Source organism: Physeter macrocephalus, chromosome 16, assembly GCF_002837175.3.
Source record: "Physeter macrocephalus isolate SW-GA chromosome 16, ASM283717v5, whole genome shotgun sequence".
Taxonomy (NCBI): domain Eukaryota; kingdom Metazoa; phylum Chordata; class Mammalia; order Artiodactyla; family Physeteridae; genus Physeter; species Physeter macrocephalus.
In genome coordinates, this window is record NC_041229.1 from 71,118,129 (window position 1) to 71,134,156 (window position 16,028).

Here is a 16,028-nt window from a genome sequence, read left to right on the forward strand (position 1 = left end):
ACGGGAGAGGCCACAACAGTGAGAGGCCTGCGTACCGCCAAAAAAAAAAAAAAAAAAAAAAAAAAAAATTGCACTTTGTGATAGCAATGTTTAAATCCATTCAAAACATCTACTATGGGTCCCTAGCACCTCTGTCACCAGAAAAAGTGAAAGCTAGTGGGCACTCATCCATTTGAAAGAGTCTCCACATCGGAAAGCAATTAAAGGCCTCCCAGGCATCTTACTCCCCTCCAGCACATCCCAAGACACCTATATGCAGGGCTCAAGATGACTGGACACAGCTCCTGCTTTCCAACCTGCAGCCTCCCTTGGAATGCTATAACAGCTGGCCACGTTTCAGGCACTACCTCTGCATCTCTCAAAGGGGTGGATGGTGGGGAGGTGGGCGTTTTGTTCTAGTCCAGCTCCAGAATGTTTTCAAACGTCAATACCCTGCCCTGAAGAAGAGCCACCCTAATCCCAGGGCCACGGTGGAATCTCAGGACACCCCAGCTCCTCCAAGGTGACCAGGAAATGCTGCTCCCTCCCAAGGAACCCAGGCTCTAGGGCAGCCCTCACCATGAAGGCAGACGAGCGAGAATGGGGACACAACACAAGCTGGAGGCAAGCTAGGCAAGCCCCACCCCCCCGCCCCCAATGGCAGCACAAAAGATGGAGTCACAAAACACTACGATGAGAGGCTCAGCCTGGTGCACCAGCCAAAACGCTGAGGGAGCTTCAACAGACAGAAAATAAACTGAAATGACTCGCGGGAAGCCTGGAGGCGGTCAGGAGAGCTCCTGGTGAAGCAAGTGATGGAGTCGGCACTGAGCCAGAAGCAATGGAATGGCCCCGCCTGGAGATACAGATCAGATCATCTTACGCTTCTCCTGGGCCGACAGCCCCGTGCTGACTTCTTCAGCACTTTGTAAAGCACGTTGATCAAAGGTTCATTATTTTTTATCTGTTCCAAACAAAAAGGCAAATACAACAAATCGTAACAGGTAAGACATCAAATGACATTTGAAGGAGCCAGAATTTGGGGAACTGGCAAAGGGAAACCTTAAGGAGGATGTGTGTTGTGCAGTTCAAATGAGTGTGTCTCAGTCTGGTTATGCGGCCTCCCAGCCGGTGGACCTTTCCAGACTTCAGTTCCCTCATCCGTAAATGGGGGATCATAAGCGCTGCCTGAAGGATCTTCGTGCAGGCTAGTTTACGTGAGAGTGCTGATTTCAGTGCCCATGTCCTTCAAGGTTCTGCCACAGAAGGCAAGAGGGGACTGCTTCTTCCTCTGTCCTCCCCCCATCACATACTGTAAGATACTGAATCTGTAGTTTAGAGTGGAGCCATGCATTAGTCTCAGCCCCAACCTCCTTTGGTCCCTCAGACCCTCGCCTCCACACCTAAACTATTATGTCTTACCCATCATGCCAAATGCTTCCAGCTCCTTTGAGAAGGAACTGTCCCCCCACCCACTAAGACACTGGATCTCAACCCTGCCTCCACCACTGAGATCACCCAGGAGCTTTAAAAGACTGATGCCTGAGTCCCACTCCAAGAAAACTTGGATGTAATTGGTCTGGGGTGGGGCCTAGGCACTGGGATTCTTAGAAGCCCTCCTGGGTGAGTCTGATGTGCAGCCAGGAGTGGGAATCACTCCACTAAAAAATGGTTCTCACACTTGAGCATGCTTCAGAATCATCTGGAGGGCTGTGAATATACAGACTTGCTGGGCCCCACCTCCAAAGGTTCTCACTAAGCAGCTCTGAGGTGGGAGCCAAGATTGCTCATTTCTAACAAAGCCCCAGGAATTGCTGACACTGTTCATCTGGGATCACACTTTGAGGACCATTGTTTTTTTTTTTTTAAAGATTTAATTTTATTTATTTTTGGCTGCACTGGGTCTTCCTTGCTATGCATGGGCTTTCTCTAGTCAAGCGGGGGCTTCTCTTGTTGCGGAGCAACAGGCTCTAGGCGTGCGGGCTCAGTTGTGGCACGCGGGCTCAGTAGTTGTGGCACGCGGCCTCTAGAGCGTAGGCTCAGTAGTTGTGGCGGATGGTCTTAGTTTCTCTGCGGCATGTGGGATCTTGCCGGGCCAGGGATTGAACCCGTGTCCCCTGCATTGGCAGGTGGATTCTTATCCACTGAGCCACCAGGGAAGTCCCAGGACCATTGATTTTAAGCCATGTTTCTCAGCCATACCTACACATTAGAACATCTAGGGAGTGTCTTTCTTTCTTAAAGAGTAATACCTGAGTATTACCAATTAAATCAGAGTCTCTAAAGGGTAAGACCCAAGCATCCATATTCATTGCTCTAGTTCATGACCAGCTCTTCAGAATAAAAGACCTCTGCTTACTGTGCACAAGAATCACCCCAGAGTTTGATTTTAAAAACACAGAATTCTGGGCATCATTTCCAGCGGTTCTAATTCAACGGAACCCTCCAGATCTGCAATTTTTTATCAAGCTCCCGGATCATTCTGAGATAGATGGTGTTCCAGACCATGACTTAAGGACTCTGCTCCAAAGAAATAAAAAAAAAAAAAAAAAAAAAAAAAGAACTCTGCTCCAGAAGCTAACTGGAAACAGACTCTGAACAGAGAAGCCTAGATCTCGGGCTCTGTCAGGAAAAGTCCAGAGGCCAGGCACCTGGAACCACTGATGACGTCCCTCACTAGGGACAAGAGCCCCTTTGGGGCTGACTTCAATCTGCTCCACCTAAAAGGTACCACCTGTGTGGTTGCAGATGCCCTCCCCACCACCTCACTTTCCCAGCTGTGCTTCCCAGATGCACAAAAACAATTCAAGCCATAAACAACAGCGAACCTTCATACCCCCTTTTCAGACCTGGCTCCGGTGTAGGGTTCTGAAGAGCAGAACATTAATGCCAGAAATACAACTCAGCGAATGCAACTTCAGGGCAGATGAGGTACATGGCACACGGAAGAAAGGAGGCAGGTGTGAAGTTAGTCACAGGGTTCGAATCTCAGCTGCATAACTTTGCAGAAGTTCCCTCTCTGATACATGGGTTCCTGATTAGTAAGGTGGGGATAATAATTCTTATTTGCTCAAAGGTGCTGAGAGGATTAAGTGAAATAATGAACAACAAGTGCCCCCAAATTGCCAGGCAAGAACAGATGCTTAATCAGCGTGAAATCCTTTCCACCCTGGCACTGCCAAGTAAAATGCCAGGAAAGTAAACATTTCCAAAGAGAACACTAACACAGAGCATCTTCTAAGAGAGTGGAGTCTGCTTTTATTTGCTCATTTGGCACCCCAGCAGGAATGCTCACTTCAGGAGACCAAGCTCCACAACATGTGGGCAAACACCACCAACAGGTTCTGGAACCCAAGCATCAGCTGATGGAGGCAGAAGGGACGTGGGCTCTGGATCCTTAAGTCTGTGGCCTTTGGGACAGGGACGCGGGGGACCCTGTGCCAACCTGGTGGGGGCAGGGAGACCATCCTTCTCCAGAGAGGCTTACCTCTCCCCACAAGGACCCAGGAGGGACCTCTCACAAGAAGCTGGTCACAGCGGGGCTGTGCTCGGCGCCATCTCCACGCCCAGGCTGGGCTACACCGCCCATTCAACTGTATCTTCCGAGGCCCTCGTCTCAGGGACCCCCATTGGGCAGTTCACCTTGTCTAGCACGTCACAGGATCTCAAGCGTCAACGAGCCTGAGGGTGTTCCTGATCCAGTCACGCATCCCGCTCAGTGCTCACCTGGCCTCAGCTGCACCCCAGTGGTGGGGAGGTCACTATGACCTGTGGTGGCCCTTTTAGAGAAGTCTTTCTTCTACTCAACTAAAACCTGTCTACTTGTAGCTGTGATCCACTTCTTAATCGCCCCTCAGAGCCACGGAAGACACATGGTAACATTTTAGAGCTTTATAGACTGTCTCTATGTCTTGCCTGCATTGCCCCTTCCTCCTTCAACCATTCACACTGTAGCTGCGCTGCCTGCTGCTGTGTTTCTTGTTTCTGCCCAGTCTGCTTTCCATTAGGGAATCCCCCACCCTTCACTCCACAGGGAGGCTCGGCTGGGATGAAGCCAACCTGAGGTGTGCAAGTGGCCACCTTTCCTCCCCGGCCATGTGGAAAGTAGAACAGTTGGTGGCACGGCCTGAGCTCCTGGAACACAAGCCCCGGCTACGTGAACCAGTATATCCCCCTTGTGGCTCAGCACGCTGATCTGGGTTTCGGATACCTGCCAACAAAAGCATCCCGCCTAATACACTCCTCAGCCACAGTTCTTGCAGCCCCTCATCACCTCTCCTTTGATTCCAGCCCTTCCCTCGTCTGGATCCTGAAGTGAAACGTCCATCTGGGAACTCTAGACCCCAGCTGGGTCTGAGCAGAGCAGGCCCACTGCCTCCCTGATTTGGAGGGAGGCCTGTCTCTTGGAGGGAGGCCAAGGTGATGTCAGCCTTTCTGAACGATGACTCACACACAACACAAACCCCAGCATCTTTTCCCACCCATGTTGCTGGTAAGCCAAGTGTCTCTCACCTGCTGGTGCTGTTATTGGGGGACTGGTTCTCTAAGAGGAGCTTAGCAACTGGAGTAGCAGCTATAAGACCAGGGAAATTCTGGTATCAACACAGTTGTTTTTCAAGATAAACAGTGACAACTTCCAATCACTAGTTAATGTTTTGGTCACATACAGCTCCTAGCTGGTGAAACACCCCAAGGATGCAACCTTGTCTCTATCACAGCATAAACATTTCCTGGCAGAAGGACCCCAGTTCAGCTCCATAAAAAACTTAATACCTTTGGGTCCACAGTAGTAGAAGCAGCATTGTAAGAGCGGCTGGGAGGCAGGGTGATTAAGAGCTTCAGAGTCAGCTCTGCTCCCAAGTACTGACTCCCCCGGTAACTACTAACACGGACTTGGAAGAGTCATTTACTTCTTTGAGCCTCAGTCAGTGAAAAAAAAGATAACACCACCTCCCTTATAGGGCTACTGCCCCGGGTACATAATTTAACAGAAGTAAAACATGGTAACTGACACACATTTTACCCTCTATTGTTATTCCGCTTCTGTTGGCAGTCAGGACACAGACTCCTGGCTCTACTCTGCTCTCCTATGCCTCAGTTTTTCTCTCTCTCTCTAAATCCCTTTTATTGAGCTCAAGTTCTATAATCTTTAAATAAAACCAACCTGAGCTGGATCTTCTCTCCAGGACCAACTGTGAGGTCGGCTATCTCACACAAACAGGAATCAGAAGACAGCTATTTCCTGTTACTCTGGCTAGGCACTTTATTAAGTTCCCTCGCACCATGCACCAAGCACTCTGAAGAGTGTTTTGTGGTGCACCTGGGCTGCTGTGAGCCACGCCTCTCCCACAGGCCTAGGTACATCATGGATGCTCTACAAATACTTCTGTGTCACCTGCATGGCCCCGGGCATGGTGAGGCCAGGGAACAGGGACATACATGGTGGTACACAGGGCAGGTGGAGGCCAGGGGCTGCTCCAGGTCACATGGGGGAGGTGGGCGTGGTGGAAGGACCTACCCAGGTTCAGAGTGCAGGAGGGAGGGCTGGGCTGCACATCTGGCCCACACCACCACGTCTGGGCACTGAGGCCTGATTACCATACTCACTCACTCATGCTCTACGTGACCTGACTACCACGTAAGCTAGAAAACGTCCTGGTTTTGAGAGAACCCTCCTTGTTTTGCTCATGTCTGAAAGCCAAGTCTGACTTTTCTTCACTGCACCTTCCTTCCTAAAGCCTAGAAAGACTCCAGAACCTGGACAATCTGCCCCCACTTTTCCAGCCACACCACCCTCGCCCTGGCTCTCCCTGGCTCCCACAGTTCCCTTCCCTTTAACGTCAACCAACCTAAACCCTTGGCTCTTCAAGGCTCTGGACACATGCCACCTCCTCCAGAAGCCTTCCCAGCACTGCAGCCACAGTCATCCTCACTATCTCAGCTCTGAGCACTGGGCCAGACAGATCTTTATACGCTCATTGCAAAAAAGTCTGTGTTATTTCAGGACGCTTTCTTTCCCCGACCCAGAACATCTGGAAGTCTCTGAAGGCCAGAGAGCCTCGATTTTTCTCTTCCATCCCCCCTAGCTTCTCCAGAGCTGGATATAGCACAAGTGCTCATTACCAGATACATTAAGTTAACTGAGGGATTCCTAATCAAAGGTCTTGATCTTGCCTCAGAGTGGGGAGGCCCCTCCTCTGCTGCCTTAGGACCTAATGTTCATACCCCTGCTTCTACAAGGCTGGATGACAATCCCCAAGTTAAAAATATCTCAAGCCAGGTACACTGGGGACCGAGGGAGGCACGCCCCCGCCACAGTCATCCGGGTGTCTTCCTGCAGGGCCCTCTGCCTGCCCTCTCACACCCGCAGTTAACTAAAGGTCACATTCCTTCAGTCTAAGTCATGGCTCAGGCATAAGAAGTGCTTTTCACAGTGGGAGCTTTCAGAGGGCTGTGGGAACAGAACAACAGCAGCTCTCTTCCAGGCAGAATGCCTCTCGCTTCTCTAGCAGCTTTCCCAGCTCTGTCTGTGCTGTGGAGGCTGATTTAGAAGCTGAACTTCATCACCTACAGGGAGGGGTCCGACGTTCATCTCCTAAACACGGATGGGAGACTCCGGTACCCCTCAGAGCCACATGATTCCACGTGGCACTTGCTCCCCCCACTACAAAACCAGACAATCCACCAAACTGCTTGTGCCTGAAAACACACATCAGTGGCACCCTGTGAACCAAACCCACCCCCGCCTCACTGGAGGCTCTGAAGAAGCAACTGGTTATTATTTGGAGGAACCCTGTGGTTCTAACCAAGGACAGGAAGAAAGCAGGATCTTGTGCCCTCATTCTGTAAGCCAGAGACCTTACAGCAGAATTCACAAGAAACTGAGAAGAGCCCAGAGACTGAGGCTACAAGAAATAAGACTCTTCTAAAAGGTACAAAACTTCCAGTTATAAAATAAATAAATCATGAGGATGTAATGTACAGCATAGTGACTATAGTTAACAAGACTGTATTGTATATTTGAATGCTGCTAAGAGAGTAGATCTTAAAAGTTCTCATCATAAGGAAAAAAAAAATTCATAACCAAGAATGGTGATGGATGTTAATTAGATTTGTGATCATTTCCCAATATATACAAATATCATTATGTTGTACACCTGGAACTAATACAATGTTATATGCCAATTATAGTCAATTTAAAAATGAAATTTCCAAAAGCCACAGCAACCAAAGAAAAAAATCAAAAACCCCAAAACAAAAAATCCCCCTTCTGATTCAGACAGGAGACATCTTCATTTGAAACCCAGATTTGTAAGACCTGCAAGGCCTCTGGCTTTGGGGCTGGTCTCCAATGAGGCTGACACTCTCAGAAAGGTAAGTGTCCCAGGAAAGCAAGACCCCTGAGGCCACTCACCTTTAGGTCCAGGTACTCCAGGTCTTTCTTCAGCTGGAGGTAGGTATCGTCAGCCTTCAAATGAAGCAGAGAGAGAAAAAAGCCAGTTATGAACACCAAAGGTGTCCACAACTCAGGGCTTCACGTGCGACTCATTTACACCTGTGCAGCTTCAGGGACAAGAGACCACAGCAGACCAACACATCCAGGCCACAGAGGAAGCACAAATGTCTCAGTGCAGCTCAGAGCTCTCTCAGCATGGTGGATCTCACAGGTCTACCATGTGGGGAAAGCCAGCTTGTTCCCCCCATTGGCTGGGGACAGTTTGATGAGGAGGAGGGAGACAGCACACATCCCACCAGAGGACCAGGACAGCAGAGCAGCTGAGGCGGAGGCGAGCTCCTGAGACAGAACTAGAGAGGTCTACCTGGAAGAGGACATGCCACGCTCCAAACCTTTGCACTGGGCCACTTCACATGCATGAAGGAAAATGAACCCCTGATGGGTGTGGATGGATGCCCGGAAGAGGCATGGAGATGACCTAGGTGACCCAGGGAGGTTCCCTTTTGACCTTGGGTTCTAGAATGATAAGCACCAGTAGCTGTAGAAAGTTTCCTGGAAGTTTTGGCTCTGTTTGCTGAGCATGGAGCCAAGGTGGCTGGGTCAGGAGCTAGATAAGGAAGGTCCAGGCAGACCTGTCTGCTTGTGTCATCTCTGACAGTCTGTTGAGTTCTTCAGTATAATTACCAGAAACAGTGAGAATAAGGAAAAGACTCTTTGATTTCCTAGAACTTGTGCTTCCTATGTAATGGATCACAGAAGCTAACTGTGAGGGAGAGGGGCTACGAAAGCTTAAGGAAAACAGTCCAGGCACTTTCTCAGCCAACTAAGAGGCCTCTCAGCAAGCCAAAGCAAGCCAGGGCTAGGAAGGTGGTCCAAGTTTAGAGCTCTGATGTAAAACAAACAAAAATAAATAATGCAAAACGTTCAGGCAGTGCTTTTAAGCATGAGAAGGCCTGAAGGACCACTGCCAGGGACACCAGTGGTTTTCAAGATCTTATTTCTGTCCCTAAACTGTCTCCTTACCCATCCCTACTTCCTCAATCAGCCCAGTTCCGCAGTAAGAGGGACAGAGCAATGTTATTAAAAATCACCCAAATTCACAAATTAGGATTTTTGCACGTGCTCCCTTATATTCATTTTTCCAAATACATTTCCTGTATCTCTCAGGTCCCACTAAAATAGGACAGGTAAGGATAGTGACAATTCCCTCAACCTCCTCATCTGTCCTCTGCCTACTTCTGTGCAGCTCGGGGGACCAGGCTCGTGTGGACCAGCATCTTCTTTAAGATGCTCGGGGGCTTCCCTGGTGGCGCAGTGGTTGAGAGTCCGCCTGCCGATGCAGGGGACACAGGTTCGTGCCCCGGTCCGGGAAGATCCTACATGCCGCAGAGAGGCTGGGCCCGTGAGCCATGGCCGCTGAGCCTCCGCGTCCGGAGCCTGTGCCCCGGAAAGGGAGAGGACACAACAGTGAGAGGCCCGCGTACCGCAAAAAAAAAAAAAAAAAGAAAATGCCAGTAAGATGCTCGGGATGCCCAGGAGAACGATTGTCTGGCTGCTCCTCGAGGAGCTTGCCTGAAACCCCTCATGTCTTGGAAACAGTTTAGAACACTGTGCCAGACAGGACCTGGAATCTGGCTCCAGCCTGCATGCCACTAGCTGAGGGATCCTGGGCAAGTCACTTTCCCACCTGTCCTACCTAACCTCTCCCAGGCTACTGTGAAGTTCACTGAGATAAGGGGTGTGAAGATGCTCTGACAGTCAGCAGGGCACTGTCCAGATGAGAGGGCACCATGCCTTCTCCCTCCAGGCTGACACACACCTCTCAGCATCCCAAGGAGTACCCAAGGTGGCAACAAGGATGACAGCTAGCACAGCCCTTGGACATGACCACACATCAGCCTGGCAGTCATTACTCACAGGCAGAGAAGCCACAGTTCAGGTCCCTCACACCACATGCAGCCTCCTCCCCAGCAACAGGGGCATAGGCCCCAAGACAGCTGCACAGTGTCTGGCAGTAGCATCCAGAAGCAAACAGGCAGGAACAAGGGAGAGAGCCAGATAGCAGGACAGACTAGAGCACGGGCACGAGGGAGCACGGGCCAGCATGTCACTCCCCTGTCCCCGGGGTGGCCCCCAGCCCTGAGAGAGCCCACCAGCGCTGACCTGGCAGGTGGGGAAGGTCAGCTCATGCTGCAGTAACTGGCTGATGGCGAAATTTCTCACCCTGGCCAACTTGGCCTGGTGCCGCCGTAACCGGGTGAGAAGCAGTGAGAGCTCCTCCAGCTGCAGGTGTGTAGACATATCATGAGGAAATTAGCCACCGCAGGAGCACGACGCTATAATTACTCTTCACCCCGGTGCCGGCACAGCATTGATGTGACACCATTAAGTAATTATTGCATTAATTCTGTCATTAGGACAAGTAAAGGCACCGGCAGAAAAGGGGCTGCAGGAAGTAGTTTTTATCAGGAAACAGCCACCAGCAGTGCAACCTCACCCAGACTTGAGTTTTGAAGACAGTGAACTAATCAAAGCAAAGACCAGGAAGAAAGGAGAGGAGCTAACCGGAGAAAAAGACAGGTGGCTGGAAAATGCTGCAGACAAAATGCTGCCCAAAAGAGAATAAACACCACATTCTCCTCCACTTCCCCCCCAGGCTCTTCCACTGACCTCAGGAGGTCCCAATGCCAGCAGGATGGGCCTGAGCAAGTCATTCGACTTCTCTGAGCCTCAGTTTCCTCATCTCTAAAATGGGGATTGCGTCTGACTGGCTCAGGGGAGAACTCTGATGAGATTAGCCCTTTGAAAGCTGGGTAAGATCAGTCACCTGGAGGGGGAGAGGAGGTGCTGCTTACCGATTTTCCATGTAAACTGGGAGCACTGACAGTGTGGGTCATGTAACCCATGGAGGGCATGGAGCGTCGGTCCACATGAGAGGAGTTCTGCAGGAGGGGAGACATGAAGTCACACCGAGAGCCGGGCATGGAGGGGGGCGGGGGCCAGAGCCTCTGCCACCCACTACCAGGGCAGCCAAGCACAGGGCATGGCACCTCTCTCAGCCTCAGACTCTTCATCTGTCATATTGGGATACACATCTTTCTCTCCACGTTATGACAATGACAAACTGTGAGAGCCCCTCCGGATTTAAAACTTAAGTCAGGTTATTATAAATAATTGAACTAGTTAAACACAGACATCTTTCCCTGCCTTCCAAGCTGCAAGGAAGCAGACTTCTAGTTGTGTGACCGTGGGCAAGTAACTTCATCCCTTAATGCCTAAGAGTTCTCACGTGTGAAATGGGCGCACGGGTATCCCCTGCTTTACAAAAGTTCGCTTTATGCCACTTTGATTTTACAAAAGACCTACCTTTAGCACCTGTTTTTGATAACCGAAATCCAAAAGGGATTTTCACTTTCACAGAAAAGGTAATTGCTTCTTCGCTTTATGCCACTTTGGCTTACTAAAGGTTTCATAGGCACACTCTACCTTCAGATAGTGGGGGAAACCTGAAATAATAGCACCTACCTCATAGGAGTGTTGTAAGAATTAAAGCCTTTAGCGCTACACCCAGCGCTAAAGTACACTACTACATAAGTGTTACCTATCATTATCCTACATTGCTCAAGTTTGTGTTCAAACCATGTGAGGCTCCTAACGCCCTAATGCTGGGCCCCAGCAGCCTGGCAGGGCCTCCGGAGTCTCACCTTGGTGGTGTGGGCCCACGCCTTCCTGGGAGAACCGCTCAGCGAGATGTCCACACTCCTTCTCTGGTCCGGTGGCTTCACAGTGACCCTCTCTGCTGGCGTGTGTGGCCGCCGGGGTGGGAAGGCCCTCAGGGGTCCCAGGGGAGGGATGTCCGAGGGAGATGGAGGCACAGAGATGGAGCGGGGCACCTCTAACATGCTCCTGCTCCGGCCCTGGTCGGTGAACTCTGGGGAGCCGGCACAGATGGGCGCCGTGGGGCTGCCGTGCCGGAACTGCTGGCGCTGCTGCCACTCGTAGAGCTGCCACACGGTGCCGTCCCGGTGTGCCCGGCGCTCCTCACTCGACATCTTCAGGTGGCTGGCTCGGTCCTGCGCGTACTTGTAGTCACTTGGCAGGTTGCGGGGAGGGGGTGAAGAGCCCCCTGAGGGGTGTCGGCTGCTTTTGGGAAGAGTCTGGTAGTTTTCTGGAAAGGACAGGGATTGGCTGGGACCCTGGCGAGGAAGGGTCTGGTCCAGGGGCAGGCTGAGGAGAAAGGAGAGGACAGGTCAGAGGACCAGCAAGGGGTCTGCTGGGCTTCTGGAAACACAGCTAGGCAAAGCCACAAAGCCAGGCACGTGAGGGAGCCCTGTACGAACCCCAAAGAACAATCAACGCAGACACCCAGGACTTCAGTCACTTCTTCCCTTTGCAGAGGATTCCTAAACCACTTTATCCATCAACCTTGGAGTGTCAACCCCCCTACCAGGCCGACTTGGCTGCCCCACTTCAAGTGCAGCATGATTAAACCTGCCTCTCTCTCTCTTGCCATCAGTCAGCTTTTCCATCAGGTGTGCACATCTCTAGGCGATGCCTCACGATTCTCCCGGTCACCAAGATGTTCCCCAGCACCAAGTCCTGGAGGTTCTTAAAGGAAGTGGCTGGCATCAGTTCCTTTCTTTCCCTATTACTTTAATCCAGATCCTGATTAACTACCTCCAGCCAGACAACTCTGAGACCTTCCTAACTAGTTTCCGTGCTGTACAGAGTCAACTGCTCGGATCTAATCACTCCCGTGCTCCAAAACCATCAATGGCTCCCTAATGCTTATGAAATAAAATCTAACCCCCTTCTCCTGATACTCACAGCTCTCTAGCACCTGACCTCAACCCACCTTCCCTTCCTGCTGTTTTCTCACTGCTCCTCCTTCCCGGGCCAGGATCAAATTGGGGCAAGTCGGCCATCAAGGGTCCAACATTTAAGGAGGCACCCCCCTCTCAGGTGCACCCCTGCACTTGCTGGAGCCTGAGTGTGAGGGCCTCACCTTAATCTTGCCTGGCCTCCTACACACTTGGACAACTTTCTGCAGTAGAAAAAGCAGAGGAAGTCTGACCTAGGGTGGAATCCACTGGCTGTGTGACCTTAGGCAGCTTACCTGACTGCTCTGAGCCTCAGCTTCCTTACCTATAACATCAGGACAGAACTACCTGCCTCCTAAGGCTGCCCTGAAGAATAAATGAGACAGGAAGAGAACATAGGCTCCTTGCCTGATACACAGGCGGTACCTTCACCAGTGGGTGCTCCCTTCCCACTTCTCTTTCCTTATTCTCATAATACTGTTCCTCCTTCCCCTACCTGTATGGGCTCACCTTGCCCTATCACCAAATCTCACTCATTCTCCAGGACACTGTCCCATGCCTCTTCCACAGAGGCCTTCTGCAATGCCACAGCCCTCAGGGTTCCTGCCCTGCTCTGACCTAGTTACTGTACAGTCTGTAACTTTTCCAAGGTCCTATATTGATGTAACTTTTTCCTACTCGTAAGCTGTCTCTTCCCCAGCCAAGCTGGAAATCCTTGTAGGGCAGCAACTGTGTCTTACATTCTGCAGTGTTGTCCGCGGTCTGAGAAAGTGCTGACACATAACCAGCCCTTCAGCAAATACTCCGGCACACAAAAGCTGGATAGGGTGGTGAAAACTACTACCGACCAGCCATCTTATTTTCTGAAAGAAAAATTCAGCAAGGGCCAACTACAGTTTTATTAAGCTTTAAAAGTCTAACCTGAGAGGCGGCAGGATGTAAAACAGACAGGTTCTGGAGTCAGGCCTGGGCTGGAATCCTGACTCTGCCTTTACCTATCAATTTTATCTAACAAATCTTTATACAGCAGCGCTCACCAGACCTTGTTCTAAACTCGAAGTGCAGTCCAGCAGCATCAGCACCACCTGGGAGCTCGTCAGAAACGCAGGTTATCAGGCCCCACCTGAAATCAGGAACCCTGGGGGTGGGGCCCAGCCACCTGTGGTTGAACAAGCCCTCCAGGTGGTTGATGTTTGAGAAGTGCCGTTCTAATTGTTTTTAAACTCATTCTATCACTCTCCTTCCTGTAAAATGGGGCTACTAAGAACCATTTAATAGACTGTTGTGAGGATTAAAAGTAGTTGTCATTCAAAAAATGGTGGCTTTCTTCTCCCTTTTTATCATTATCTTTGCAATTACGGGAGGTAATTTTAAGATCTCTTCAGCTTACCCAGCTTGTCTCCTTGCCACCAGGTGGCAGGATTTGCTGTGGATTTCCCAGAGCCAGAAGGGAATGTGTCTCTGAGGAAGGGGCAGTGCCTGAACCCTCAAACAACAGTGGTGGCAATGGCGGAAACCAGGCTGGGGGCTTCCCCCGGGGAGTTCATGACTTTACTAACCATTGCTCACTCTGCCTGAAGCAAAACGCAAACGACGCAAAGCACGTCCCAGCCATGCTCGCTCTATACACCCCCTTCAGTCTGGCTCTGCAGCCCACTCCCCACGCCTGCCTGTGGTGTTCAGACGGTCAGAGCCCACCGCCGCCAGGGCAGTGCCCCGAAGCCCTCAGCTTATCCTCTAGCCTGTGCCCTCTGCTTATGCACTGCTGGCCATCCCCCCAGAGCTGGCCATTTGGGGGTGACCCCAAAGACCCCAGTGCCCTGGTGAGTCCTGGTGCCAGAGGCCAAACCACAGTAACCAACGGATGGTGGAGGGAGGGACACAGGAGGTAGGGTTGTAAGATGAGGTAAAGGTCACCCTGGAGCAGGCAGGAGTGCGTGGAGCAGCTCTGTCCTGAGAGCAGATCCATTTGCTGGCCCCCAATCCCAGCTTTATCCAAAAGAAGGCTCGAGGTCTCCTGCCCTCAAATCCCGCTCTGTGCCACGGGGGGCTCCCTTTCCAAAAGGCACCTATATATTCTGATATAGCCCCTATAAAATGGTCATATCGAAACGTGAAATCAGGTTTTATAACCAATTACTTATGCAGCAGGCAGTCCTCACCTGAGCTTCCACATCAGTTGTGCAGGACTTCCACGTTTTACTCTGTTCCTCGTGGTAATGTCTGCATCCCTGACTCTACAACCACCCCTGCCATTTTATTTTACAAGTATGCATTACTTTAAACACCAGGGAAAAAAATGGAAGGCTAGAATTTCAAAACAACCTCATAGAACGTGGTAGGATTCTAAGGGTGTATCAGTCTGTCCTTGCAAACCATCATTCTAAAGGAGTTTAATAAAGTGAAATATAATATACATCTCCTAGTACTAAAAGAACAATTAGAAATAATTCCCTGTGTGCTCTAGAGCCGAGAATATGAGATCATATTACAGTTCAAATAACCCTCCTTCCAATGTCTAACATGCTCCACCTAACGAGATTAGCACAGTCTCAATCATACACAGAGCAGGGATAGCCCTCTTCTGTATTATCAACAGGAGGAGGTTCCTTTATTAAGCAGCCAGAACTACTTATTACTTGACTGTAAGAGATTACAAACACATCTTTAAGGGAAAAAAAAAAAAAAAAGATAACTCTGATATGCAATATGCAGTCCTTCCCAGGTACAAGTGAACGATCAGACATTGAGCACTCCGCTTACGCAGAGGCTGACGGCTTTCTTCTCAAAGGGTCGTCTTCAATCCCTCACGTTTACTTTTCAGCCCCCTGAGACCTACTTCTATCATTAGACTGAGATTCCTCTTACTGAGTGCTCAATGACCTCCAAGGCCAACAAACTGTTTTCATTTAGACCTAATGTCTCCCTGCCCCTTAGATAAGAAGGGCTCGAACTCCCCACTCACATCCTAGGGACAGTCCGACGCCTTCCCCAACCACCTCTTATCTCCTTGCAGTTGACTTCTCGTCCTTTAGCTCCCCGATGTGCCCCCAGCCCCCATTATGTGTAGCAGAATAACGTAGGTCTGTGGGCTGCCAAAGTTATGTAGAGACATTTCACAACCACAACTTATAACTTACATAACTTACAACTTACACCAGCGGTACGGCTATGCAAAGTCCTTTCTGCACCCCTGCCACAAAGGGTTTCTCAATGGCCATGCCTTCCTTCTGGCTCCCTTTGGCCTTCCCCTCGCATTACTCTGCCTCCTGACTTAACTTCAAAATTCTAGCTCAATTAAGAAGGTCTACTCATCTAAGCCCATCAAGAGGCTCAGTGGAACCAAAGGCCTCTGCTACTGAGCGTGAGACCAGCAGAGAGACCCTGACATTCCAGATTCTCCTTCCGTGGTACTCAGCCTCCTCAGAAGGCACCACATCCAGGGAGCAGTCTCATGCTGCCAACTGGACTCCTTCCAAATGAAACTTCCCTCACCACACTCCGGTTTTCTTCCTCCATCTTCTGCTAGACTTCTTTATGCAGACTCTGCTTTTGCCTACCCCCTTGGACTGGAGATCCTCAGGGTTCTGCCTTTGGCCCTCTGCTATTGTTCTAAGCTAGTTATTCTCAACCCTGATTACATGCTAGAATCACCAGGGGTAGGGGGGCGTTTTGAAAACTCCTGATGTCCAGGCTGAAATTCGGATCATCAGAATCAGATTTTCCAGCATGGGACCCAGGCCTCAGTAAATGTCAAACCTCTCATATACTGG

The 16,028-nt window shown here is 50.4% G+C and overlaps 1 protein-coding gene across 1 annotated transcript in view; it reads right to left on the bottom strand.

The window, feature by feature from the left end:
• Positions 1–16,028, bottom strand: part of PLEKHA7 (pleckstrin homology domain containing A7) — a 196,687-nt gene that overhangs the window by 5,150 nt on the left and 175,509 nt on the right. Inside the window, exons 11-14 of the mRNA XM_028500906.1 lie at positions 11,140–11,662; positions 10,291–10,377; positions 9,599–9,718; positions 7,394–7,447 (exon numbers count right to left, since the gene is read on the bottom strand). Coding sequence (XP_028356707.1) covers positions 7,394–7,447; positions 9,599–9,718; positions 10,291–10,377; positions 11,140–11,662 — 784 coding nt within the window. The remainder of the gene's footprint in view (positions 1–7,393; positions 7,448–9,598; positions 9,719–10,290; positions 10,378–11,139; positions 11,663–16,028) is intronic.